This window comes from Miniopterus schreibersii (genome assembly GCF_964146895.1).
Source record: "Miniopterus schreibersii genome assembly, chromosome: 12".
Lineage (NCBI taxonomy): Eukaryota > Metazoa > Chordata > Mammalia > Chiroptera > Miniopteridae > Miniopterus > Miniopterus schreibersii.
Genome location: NC_138112.1, coordinates 41890174 through 41902468, shown reverse-complemented (window position 1 = coordinate 41902468; position 12295 = coordinate 41890174). Strand labels below are relative to the sequence as shown.

Below are 12295 nucleotides of genomic sequence, written 5' to 3'. Positions count from 1 at the left end.
AGTCATGCGTAAGACACACACACGCTTTCTTTTGATTACACGTTACATTAACCGTGTATCCAAAATGAAGATGGGGACATTGCTGTTGGTTGTTTAGTATGTGGAAATATGACTCCATTTTTGGGTAGCTGAAATGTCGCAAACGATATAACACTTCGTTTTGTGGTACCCCGCCTTTAAAATATTACCCGAGAAGTAAACACAGTTCACCCGGCCGGCTTCGAAAAGCCTAATCCTATTTGTTACGGTGGACCTTACATAAAATGGAAATACACAGCTGACCGTCTTCAACGGGCTTTAAAAAAAAAAGAAAGAAAAAGAAAACACGAACAAAAACAGGCGCTAGCGATTGAACCCTCGGGCGCCCGGGCGCCTGGGGAAAGCTGTTCTGGGTGAGGCGCTGGGCACAATGAAGCCGCCCGTCGGCCTTCCCGTCCGCGCCGCGGGGCTGCCACTGGCAGGGCGCGCAGGGCAGCGTTCTTCACGCGCTCGGGTCGCCGTCTGGTCTCCCGAACCCGTCTCCCGGCTCCCCCACCGGAGGCAGCCGGGGCCGAGCGCCCGGGTTCCCGCAGTGATTCCAGGCGCTGCGCCCCGGGGGCGCCAGCCTCCTACGGGGAGCCCGGCCCGCGAGGAGCAATCACTGCTCCCGGAGGCACCGGGAGCATCAAGGCGACGGACAGGAATCGGATAGGGTAGGGAAGGGCGAGGTTTCGTCCCCCAATCCGGGGAGGAAACGAGGGAAAGGGAAAGAGGGCTGTGAAACTCCCGCGTGGGGAACGAACTCGGGGAACAAAGACGGGAGGAAGATGAGGCAGCCACGCCAGCGCAGACGCAGGCCGGCCCTCCGGCTTTACGCAAGCGGCCCGCAGCGCGGCCGTGCTCCGCGGCCCTTACGCCGCTGGCTCGGCTCAGAGTCTTCGTGAATACGGCTTTGCGCACTGCGGCGGGGCTGCGCTGCAACCGAGCTTGGCGCGACGGCTCCTCCCCGCCATCCTGCGCGGATTGGTGGCGGGCGGGAGCCGGGCTGCTGATTGGGTGGCGCAGGAGCCATTCGGGGCGGCTCTGCTGGGTTCGGCTGCCCCAGAGTGATAAGTTCGGCTTCAGACACGCCTCAGAGCCAGCAGTGAGTCGGAGCTCTATGGAGGTGGCGGCGAGTACCGGGTGGTGGCTGCAGCAGCGACTCTTCTGAACTGAGAGTTTCCAGCCGTTTCCGACTCCTTCCTCCCCCTTCCCTCCCCCTTTTTTGTTTTCCGTTCCCCTTCCCCCTCCCTTCCCCGTCCCCGACGGCCGGATCCTGAGGAGGCAGCTGCACTGGCAGCTGAGTTCTCGGTGAAGGTGAGTGGAGCCGCCGCCGCGCCGCCGCCGCTGCCGCCGCCGAGGGGTGCGCTCTAAAATGGCCGCCGTCCCCAGGCCACTTCTCGAGTGGTACAAAATGGCGGCCGCAGGCGGACCCGGGCGGGGCGACCCTTTTTAGCGTTTCCTCCGCGCTTGGGGCACCTGAAAATTCTTCGCCTTTGTTCTCCCTTCCCGTTGTCGACCGTCCTCGTGGCTGCGGGGCTGGGGTCCGGGCGGGCCCTTGCGCGGGTGTGTTCGGAGCGGGAGAGAGCGTGGCGGGGCCGCACGCGCCGCGGCTGGGGAGGACGCGGGTCGGCGGGAGGGCCCGGCCGTTGGCGCGGGACCAGCCGAGGCGCAGGAGTCCCGGAGACCGGCCTCCCGGCGGGGAGGTGTGTGAATTCCCCGTGCCGGCCGGGGGCGGCTGGGCTGCTCTTCCTGGAGGCAGCGAAGGGCATCCCCGACGGGCTCCTCCAGAGACCCGAGAGGGGAGAGAAAACAAAGATTTACGTCCTTTTGTCAGTTGGGAAGGGAACGGGGAGGCGGATGTCAGCCCCTTGGGGATTTATGGGGTGGGTGGGGGCCCCTTGGGAGGCGGCGGGGGGGAAGGAGACCGCCTCCCCGACTGGAGAACAAAGAGCCGGTCGGCGGGGGCGCCTCCGCTCGTCGCCGAGGCTCTCCCGCCGCGGCTTCGTGGGGAGCCCGTCGGAAACGCTTCCCTGACGCGGCCTGGCTGGGAGGAACCCACTGCTCTTTTGTTCCCAGGAAGGGAAGAAACGGGGCGGAGGTTCCCGCTGCCATGTTGGGGCCGAGGCCGCCGCCCGCTCGGTGCCGGCCTCCGCGCCCCTGCCCCTCGCGCGTCCTCCCCGACGCCCTGGGCGCGGAGTTGAGAGAGTGGACAGTGAGGAAACTGCTAGACGGGCCGGTTGTCCCTGACCCAGCGTTTGGTTTGTCGTTGGGGCGTTAAACTGTTCGGACATTTTCCACGTACTGTGCCCATGTTGATAGCTTTTCTCTTACTGAGCTCAGTGCTCAGTTTTGAAGGAGGTAGAATGTGGCTTTTCCTCAAAGATACGTTCTTAGCAGTTGAGATGTTTTTGTATCTGCATTCTTGAACATAAGGGAACTTGTAGGTGGCTAAATGTGCTGCCCGTTTGAGTGCATTCTCTTAGTCCTATGAGATCTGCAGTGCAGTGAAAGTTGGATCAACTGCAGTGCCTCGATCCGAAATAAATTGTAATTGAAGGGGGATTTATAGACTTGTATGTGAGCAGTGTCTAATTTTGGTACTCTTTCTCATTCTAGGTTTTTCATTTCTCCCATCCCCATCCCTCCCCACCCCATCCATTAATATTATTCTTTTGAAGATTCTTCATTGTCAAGCCGCCAAAGTGGAGAGTGCGATTGCAGAAGGGGGTGCTTCTCGTTTCAGGTACGTGTAGATTTATTTGGGGCAATTGTTAGAGACCAATCACAAAACCAAAAGAATCATCACACCACACCTAATAATTCTGAATAAACGTGCTGTATGTTTAATTCATAATGTGTTGCGTTCGTTTTTTAAAGTCCTTAAATTTTCACTATCTCTTGTTTATTGTCATGTGAATAATAAATGTAATTGATTATTTGTATTTCCATTATGGCACAGGTTGAGTCTTTATCTGTGGTGTAATTTCTAAAATACAGAATAATTAAAGAGATCCCTCTGAATGAAACATAACTGGGGTATAGCTTTTTTTAATGTTTTTCTTTTAATCAGTGCTTCTTCGGGCGGAGGAGGAAGTAGGGGTGCACCTCAGCACTATCCCAAGACTGCTGGCAACAGGTATGGTGAACAAGTAGAAACAATGAGTCTTACAAATAACAGATTTGTATTAGTTATGCATAACAATATAGTTGTGGCAGTAGACATCAGGAATTGTAACCTTACTGAGCATGGTTTCTGCTATGTAACCTAAATTTAGGTTATACTGTACATGCAACATGTTCATGAGACATTAGAAAATGTTGGTTCCCAAGATGTGGCAGCATTGGCATCACCTGGGGGTCTATATTAGAAATGTAAATTATCAGGCCCTCCCCAGACCCATTAAAGCAGAAAGGGAATGGGCCCAGCAGTCTGTTCTAACAAAATCAGATGATTCAGATGTACACTTGAGAACTACTGATTGTTTTAGATGTAAAGGAAGTTGAGAACCTCTAAACTGAAATTTTGGTATTTAGAAGGATTTCTGATCAGTATGACATTTGTTATATGTGACTGCAGGCTATGTTTTAAATTGTCTCGATTTTAATTACAATTTTCTTTTTTTACTAGCGAGTTCCTGGGGAAACCCCCAGGGCAAAACGCTCAGAAATGGATTCCTGCACGAAGCACTAGACGAGATGACAACTCCGCAGCAAACAACTCCGCAAATGAAAAAGAACGACATGATGCGATCTTCAGGAAAGTAAGAGGGTAAGTTGATAGATCTATTTGGTCCTTTTACTAAAAGGCATGACGAATGGGTTCACTGTATTTCTTTTGTGGGTAGGCTGTATTGCTCAGAAGGCAATGGTTATGCCCAAAGTATTTTAGCAAATGCCAATGTTGACAGTTTTATCTTAAAAGAGCAGCACCATCAGTATTTGGAGGCTTAGAGTTCCTTTTCAGCCTGTTGTGCTGACACTGCCCATGTCTGGTGTTTAACCCAGTGAAGCTCAGAGAACAGGCCTTAGCTCCTGCATCTAATCTAGCCTCCATAATTAGGAGGCTCTTTCTTGTTCTCTGGGTTTTGAGGATATGTGAAACATTTCTTGTCAGCTGGGGACCCCAGTCAGGTACTGATTATAGTCTAAATTATAGTGACAGGTTTATTTAAACATCTTTGGTTAAATGAGTAAGAAGAAACATCTTGATATTAAAGGGAGATGATAGAAGAAAAAATTAACATGATTTAAAAGCTGTTTTTTAACTTAATAACTTGTGTGTTGGCTGACAAAGTGTGATTTCTTTTTTCCCAGCATACTAAATAAGCTTACTCCTGAAAAGTTTGACAAGCTATGCCTTGAGCTCCTCAATGTGGGTGTAGAGTCTAAACTCATCCTTAAAGGGGTCATACTGCTGGTAAGTTACATGTTGGCTTAACTGAAGGGGGGAGAAAAATATTTAACAAACCCAAGTTGGTTTTTTTACACTTGCATTATTGCTTAAAACTCTTGAGGTGTGAGCTAGGTAAATGTATTTTTGAATGATGATTTAAAACACCCACTAACTTTTATGGCATCAGACTTAAGAAACGGATCTTAAATTGTTCATACTATGTAGGCTTGGAAAGTTAACGAGCTTATCACAAGCAGGCTGTTTAGGTTTTTTTGTTTTTCATTCTGTGGAAAACATTTTTATCTTGGGCGAGTTGTGTGATAGTTGATATAACATTCCAGTGTCTGTTTATAGTTTTGATTTTTTTTGGCATATTTTCAACACCTCTGGGGGTGACTAGTAGTATGATTGGACTCTTTAAATACACTGTAATAGCTAACTTTTAAATACTTGTGTTTTTCCAGGCTGTGTGCTAAGCACTTTACGTGCATTACCTAATTCAGTTTACACAGTAATACTTACAAAAGAGGTTTTCTTATTCCCAGGATTTGTAAGAAATTTGAAATCTAAGATTACTGTGACTGCAAAGAATTAAGTTAGAAAGGAAGCGTTCTTTAAATTGTCATACTGAGTTTTGTGGTTGGGGGGGCTTTATGCCATTTCCTGTAGATTGTGGACAAAGCCCTAGAAGAGCCAAAGTATAGCTCACTGTATGCTCAGCTATGTCTGCGATTGGCAGAGGATGCACCAAACTTTGATGGCCCAGCAGCAGAGGGTCAACCAGGACAGAAGCAAAGCACAGTAAGTGGTGGTATTTGCTTTGCCCATTTTAAAGTTGATTTGAAAGATTTCATTAATAAAACTTGCCGAATGTCTTCTTTTTCTAATAGACATTCAGACGCCTCCTAATTTCCAAATTACAAGATGAATTTGAAAACCGAACCAGAAATGTTGATGGTGAGAATTTATCTTTGATACTAAGTAGTAGTAATATGGTACATTTTCAACTTAATTCTGAATGTTGACTTTATTCTTTCATATTTTTTCCAGTCTATGATAAGCGTGAAAATCCCCTCCTCCCCGAGGAGGAGGAACAGAGAGCCATTGCTAAGATCAAGATGTTGGGGAACATCAAATTCATTGGAGAACTTGGGAAGCTTGATCTTATTCATGAATCTATCCTTCATAAGTGCATCAAAACAGTAAGTATGATTAAAAAATAGGCTTAGATAATCCCTGAGTACACATAATTATTTTGGGGAAATGAGTCAGTCATTGCTTTAGCCATCTGAGAATGTTAGATGGCCAGCAAAACTTAGTTAAATGTCCTGACTGTGGAAGTAAGTATGCAGTGTAGTAAGGTAGGAGTAGACTGATGACCTACTTATGTTAAATTGTTTATTTTGGAGGGATTTCTTTAACACAGACCAAATAGAAAGTACTATATTAGATACTGTAGGAATTATGAGTCAATGCAAACATAAGGGAAAGTATAGCATAAATGTAAGATTTTTCTCAACGTGAGGCATTTCTTTTGGTAGCTTTTGGAAAAGAAGAAGAGAGTCCAACTCAAGGATATGGGAGAGGATTTGGAGTGCCTCTGTCAGATAATGAGGACAGTGGGACCTAGATTAGACCATGAACGAGCCAAGGTATGTATGTTACTAACAGATAATATATAAGTAGTTTGTCTTAATTTTATTCAAATCATTACATTTTTGTGTGGTATTATAGAGGATTCCCATATTTAGTCATTAACTTTGATTGGAATCTAGAAGTCTTAAAAGCCTTAAATAGAGTATACATTTGCCATAGCACTTTCTTTTAATGATTTTTTTTTTCTTTTATTAGTCCTTAATGGATCAGTACTTTGCCCGAATGTGTTCCTTGATGTTAAGTAAGGAATTGCCAGCGAGGATTCGTTTCCTGCTGCAGGTAAAACTGGCTTCTTTAATTATGTTAGTAAGCTTTTTTTGTTTAGAATATTAAAGTGAAACTTACTAAAATTATTTTTAAATTAAAGGATACCGTCGAGTTGCGAGAACACCATTGGGTTCCTCGCAAGGCTTTTCTTGACAATGGACCAAAGACGATCAATCAAATCCGTCAAGATGCAGTAAAAGTAAGATTTTTTTTTTAATCAAGTGAGCTTTAAGATTATAATCAAAGGACCCTATTAAAACTTGTTTGAGGCTCTTACTGGTGGAGCTCAGAAATTACATAAAAAGCATAACAATTTTCCTCAATACAAGAATTATAGTTTTACATAAAATAGTGTCCAAAACAAGTATTTTATTCACTTTATTTCTAAAGGATCTAGGAGTGTTTATTCCAGCTCCTATGGCTCAAGGGATGAGAAGTGACTTCTTTCTGGAGGGACCGTTCATGCCACCCAGGATGAAAATGGATAGGGACCCACTTGGAGGACTTGCTGATATGTTTGGACAAATGCCAGGTGATTTAGAACAAAGCAGTAGTTTGGTTATTTAAAAAAAAATCAGTGTAACATACTGATAGAGTTGTAAAAAGTAGGGTTGTAAAAAGTTGTCCATGTATATATTTCAAGGTAGCGGAATTGGTACTGGTCCAGGAGTTATCCAAGATAGATTTTCACCCACCATGGGGCGTCACCGTTCAAATCAGCTCTTCAATGGCCATGGGGGACACATCATGCCTCCCACACAGTCTCAGTTTGGAGAAATGGGAGGCAAGTTTATGAAAAGCCAGGTAAGAAAACATTTAAGAATGTTTAGGCAACAAGTATTAAACCCTGTAACATAGGTGATTTAGTTCCTGCTTTTTAAAAAATGCAAATACTTTAGGATCATGTGTTTCTAAACCAATTTATGCCTGTGGCAGTTGTTTTAAACTGGGTGAAATGTTTATCCCTAAGATCACTAAAGTACTAGTAAAACCACATCACTTTATTTGAGAGTTAGGTTAGATTTTACTCTTCCCTGTTTCATCTTTTACTTCTCTGGGCAAATTCAGTTAAGCTTTCCTTATGGCTTGGCTCATCCCTTTGGTACTTTATTACCATAATTTGTGGACCCCTTTTTATCTAGACTTTCTTTCTCCCTTTCTGAAATAGGGGCTAAGCCAGCTCTACCATAACCAGAGTCAGGGACTCTTATCCCAGCTTCAAGGACAGTCGAAGGATATGCCACCTCGGTTTTCTAAGAAAGGACAGCTTAATGCAGATGAGGTACATTTGCCTATGTTACTTAATATACCACAGTTTGTCTATTCAGAAATCTATTGCCCGATGATTATAAAAAGACGCGTTGTTAAGAGGACTTAATGCTGGAGTTCTTTACCTTCTTTCTCTCTTTTCTGTACTTCTTTTTCTTTCTTTGGATATCCAGCGTCCTGTGAGCGAAGATTATGAGATATGAGGGCAAGTTTCTTAAGTGTTTAGTGAGAGCAAGGAAAATGGTTGTCAAGATTTTTACTGTGATTTCCCTTGAAATAGAATGACTTCACTAAGAATAAAACTCTTAATTAAGTTTTCTGGTTATTTTAGTAATGCTAGTCCTAGGAAAATTCAATACAAGTATAAGGTTTACAGTATCTTATTCTCGTGTAGATCAGATTTTTAGTTCTCTTGCCAGAAATTAAACCTGTTCACAAGGAGTACCTTTTTGGTTATTGGTGAAACTTACATTCCTGCTCTAGATCCTATCATGTTTGTATATACTGAGTCAATCTTAGGATTTTGGAATGTTGTATTTAGCGTCTTACCCAACTGCATATTGTTAACTTGGGATACCTGTTTTGATTTGTTTCCAATTCTAGATTAGCCTGAGGCCTGCTCAGTCGTTCCTAATGAATAAAAATCAAGTGCCAAAGCTTCAGCCCCAGATAACTATGATTCCTCCCAGTGCACAACCACCACGCACTCAGACGCCACCTCTGGGACAGGTATTGCACCATAGCATGGCAGCTTTTTCTACTTTAATACTTCCTAAAGATGTCTAAAGATTTTTTTTAGTGTATTCCCTCTAAATTCACAAGTTTCCTTTTAAAATTTTTAAACATTTATACCTGTTATGTTACTGTTTTTTAGACACCTCAGCTTGGTCTCAAAACTAACCCACCACTTATTCAGGAAAAGCCTGCCAAGACCAGTAAAAAGCCACCACCCTCAAAGGAAGAACTACTTAAACTAACTGTAAGTTTCAAATAATCCCATAGCCTAGTTCATGAAGTATATTTGAGTTTAAAACAGAAGGCACTGAAGACACTGGGATTGTGTTCTTTTCAGGAAACTGTTGTGACTGAATATCTGAATAGTGGAAATGCTAATGAAGCTGTCAACGGTGTGAGAGAAATGAGGGCTCCTAAACACTTTCTTCCTGAGATGTTAAGCAAAGTTATCATCCTGTCACTAGACAGAAGTGATGAAGATAAAGAAAAAGCAAGTTCTTTGATCAGCTTACTCAAACAGGAAGGCATAGCCACAAGTGACAATTTCATGCAGGTAGGACACTTTTCTGGTTCTCTGAGAAGTCTTTCCATTCAAATTGGAGAACTAACAAACTGATTCCTATATCTTCCTTTTAAGGCTTTCCTGAATGTATTGGACCAGTGTCCCAAACTGGAGGTTGACATCCCCTTGGTGAAATCATATTTAGCACAGTTTGCAGCTCGTGCCATCATTTCAGAGCTGGTGAGCATTTCAGAACTAGCTCAACCACTGGAAAGTGGCACCCATTTTCCTCTTTTCTTACTTTGTCTTCAGCAACTAGCTAAATTACAAGACCGAGAATGGTTAACAGAACTTTTTCAACAAAGCAAGGTCAATATGCAGAAAATGCTTCCAGGTAAGAGAACACTGGGGAGGGTTTTGTTTTGTTTTGTTTTAATGCTAAGTCTAGATTCCTTGGTACCTTGAGTGGGTTTATGTAGTTCCAGCAGTGTCATTGTTCTGTCCAGATTGTGATAAGCATTACCTGCCACAAGTAGATTTCACTTTCATAAAATGTTGTGATTTTTTTTTTTAACTAATTAGCTTCAAATGTCAAGTTTACTTTGCTGGGTTAGTTCTTTATTTTTTTTATTTGTACATTTCGGAAATCATTACCTGATAAAAATTGCTTTCTCTCTTTAGAAATTGATCAAAATAAGGATCGTATGTTGGAGATTTTGGAAGGAAAGGGACTGAGTTTCTTATTCCCACTCCTCAAATTGGAGAAGGAACTGTTGAAACAAATAAAGTTGGATCCATCCCCTCAAACCATATATAAGTGGATAAAAGATAACATCTCTCCCAAACTTCATGTAGATAAAGGATTTGTGAACATCTTAATGACTAGGTAAGAAAAAGTTGGCCTTCTGCAAAAAGTTTATAGGGCAAGGGATTAAGAATTGTCTGTTTCTAATTAGGAAATTTGCTTTTGGGTTCTAATAAGATTTTTTTCTGTAGCTTCTTACAGTATATTTCTAGTGAAGTAAACCCACCCAGTGATGAAACAGATTCTTCCTCTGCTCCTTCCAAAGAACAGTTAGAGCAGGAAAAACAACTGCTTCTTTCTTTCAAGCCAGTAATGCAGAAATTCCTTCATGATCATGTTGATCTACAAGTGAGTGCCCTGTATGCTCTTCAGGTGCACTGCTACAACAGCAACTTCCCAAAAGGTGAGAGGAGCAACATGGGAAGAATGACAAGTATGGGGTAATTTTTAAACAGCACACTAAATAATGAGATTACATTTTGTCTTTTAGGCATGTTACTGCGCTTTTTTGTTCACTTCTATGACATGGAAATTATTGAAGAAGAAGCTTTCTTGGCTTGGAAAGAAGATATAACCCAAGAGTTTCCAGGGAAAGGCAAGGCTTTGTTCCAGGTAAATCTTGTGGAGAAATTTGGTCTGCTTTTCCCAACACTTGGCATTACTTTAATGACAAGCCTTTAAAACTGAAATACAAGCAAAGTAGTCATAGTGGTTTGTACATATCATTCTGCACTGTTATACACTATGGTAAAGTAGACCGCAGCAGCAAAATGAGGTGAAGCTATGACGTGAACAGCTTTGATCCTACTGGAGTGCGTTAGATGTTAGGTTAGAGATGGCTATATGTAAGCAAAGCCATTTATAAATATTGGGTGACTGTGCAAGATTGGATTTAAGCTTTTTTAAAAATGCCAGTCAAGAGGAGATTGCTTCTTCTCATAGCTTGATTTTCTATCTTAGTGTGGAATTCTAACCCTAGGGGATTCTAAAATGACAAGGCAAGTTCCAGGCCTGATTCCAGAGATTCTGATTTAATAGGTCTTATTAGACTAGTTTTCCAGGGGACCAGGCTTTGAGAAACAGTGGTCTCCAATGTCTTTACTCCTAAGGTTCACTACTAGTTTAATGAGCATCGGTCACCCTTGCAGCATTTAGGCTTAGAGCTCTGTCCTTGTTGAGTCTGATCTGATCTGGCAATTTGGGGATGGAGCTGGGAATCGCTTTAGGATTTTTATTTTTTATTTTTTTTTAAAGAGGGGGAAGGGAGAGAGAAACATCAATCAGTTGCGTTCCGCACTCACCCTGACTAGGGCTTGGGATTGAACCTACAACTTAGGCGTGTGCCCTGACGTGGAATCAACCAGCAAACCTTTCGGTGTACAGGGAGACAGTCCTAACAACAGCCACATGGGCCGGGGCTAGGAATCTTATTTTTACACCCCCTCCCCTTCACTGTACAGCTTTAACATATCTAGGTTTGAAAAGAACCTCTGTCCTACTAAAATGATCCTGAAATATAATTGGAGCAGTGTCATAGAATGACATCTAAGCTAACTTACCATCAACAGCTTATATGATACCTCAAATATAACTAACGAATGGTTTGAAAAATAACCTTAAAGCTAATATACAACTAGGATGTTCGCAGTTATAAAAGGTGCAGTACTACATAAAACTTGGTCCTTGGGTAGGTTGCTAGTTTGGTCCTGAATCAAAGCTTTCGTTAAGTTTTTCTGTCAGTACTACTTTAATTTTTTACATTACAAATTAATTTACAGGTGAATCAGTGGCTAACCTGGCTAGAAACTGCTGAAGAAGAAGAATCAGAGGAAGAAGCTGACTAAAGAACCAGCCAAAGCCTTAAATTGTGCAAAACATACTGTTGCTATGATGTAACTGCATTTGACCTAACCACTGCGAAAATTCATTCCGCTGTAATGTTTTCACAATATTTAAAGCAGAAGCACGTCAGTTAGGATTTCCTTCTGCATAAGGTTTTTTTGTAGTGTAATGTCTTAATCATAGTCTACCATCAAATATTTTAGGAGTATCTTTAATGTTTAGATAGTATATTAGCAGCATGCAATACTTACATCATAAGTTCTCAAGCAGAAGGCAGTCTATTGCAAGGATCTTCTTTGCTGCCAGTTATCATAGGCTGTTTTAAGTTAGAAAACTGAATAGCAACACTGAATACTGTAGAAATGCACTTTGCTCAGTAATACTTGAGTTGTTGCAATATTTGATTATCCATTTGGTTGTTACAGAAAAATTCTTAACTGTAATTGATGGTTGTTGCCGTAATAGTATATTGCCTGTATTTCTACCTCTAGTAATGGGCTTTATGTGCTAGATTTTAATATCCTTGAGCCTGGGCAAGTGCACAAGTCTTTTTAAAAGAAACATGGTTTACTTGCACAAAACTGATCAGTTTTGAGAGATCGTTATGCCCTTGAAGTGGTTTTTGTGGGTGTGAAACAAATGGTGAGAATTTGAATTGGTCCCTCTTATTATAGTATTGAAATTAAGTCTACTTAATTTATCAAGTCATGTTCATGCCCTGATTTTATATACTTGTATCTATCAATAAACATTGTGATACTTGATATAGTTGTGTATGACTTTAAGTTAGCATCCACCAATTTAT

At 42.4% G+C, this 12295-nt stretch overlaps 1 protein-coding gene across 4 annotated transcripts; it reads left to right on the top strand.

Moving 5' to 3' along the window:
- The first annotated feature begins 724 nt into the window (after nucleotides 1–724).
- EIF4G2 (eukaryotic translation initiation factor 4 gamma 2) lies at nucleotides 725–12254 on the top strand. Of its 4 annotated transcripts, none has more exons than XM_081154284.1 (22): nucleotides 725–1335; nucleotides 2638–2764; nucleotides 3092–3157; nucleotides 3650–3790; nucleotides 4336–4438; nucleotides 5084–5215; nucleotides 5305–5371; nucleotides 5465–5616; nucleotides 5956–6066; nucleotides 6266–6349; nucleotides 6438–6536; nucleotides 6728–6869; nucleotides 6981–7141; nucleotides 7506–7619; nucleotides 8210–8335; nucleotides 8481–8585; nucleotides 8679–8894; nucleotides 8979–9237; nucleotides 9525–9729; nucleotides 9840–10051; nucleotides 10139–10260; nucleotides 11427–12254. In XM_081154284.1, the coding sequence occupies exons 8-22, from the start codon at nucleotides 5533–5535 to the stop codon at nucleotides 11490–11492; spliced, it is 2106 nt and encodes a 701-aa protein (XP_081010410.1). In that variant the 5' UTR covers nucleotides 725–1335; nucleotides 2638–2764; nucleotides 3092–3157; nucleotides 3650–3790; nucleotides 4336–4438; nucleotides 5084–5215; nucleotides 5305–5371; nucleotides 5465–5532; the 3' UTR covers nucleotides 11493–12254. The 4 variants fall into 4 exon arrangements, with proteins under 4 accessions (XP_081010410.1, XP_081010412.1, XP_081010411.1 ...); XM_081154285.1 differs by having other exon boundaries at nucleotides 1115–1335; nucleotides 2700–2764; XM_081154286.1 differs by lacking the exon at nucleotides 7506–7619 and having other exon boundaries at nucleotides 1077–1335.
- The last annotated feature ends 41 nt before the right edge of the window (nucleotides 12255–12295 follow it).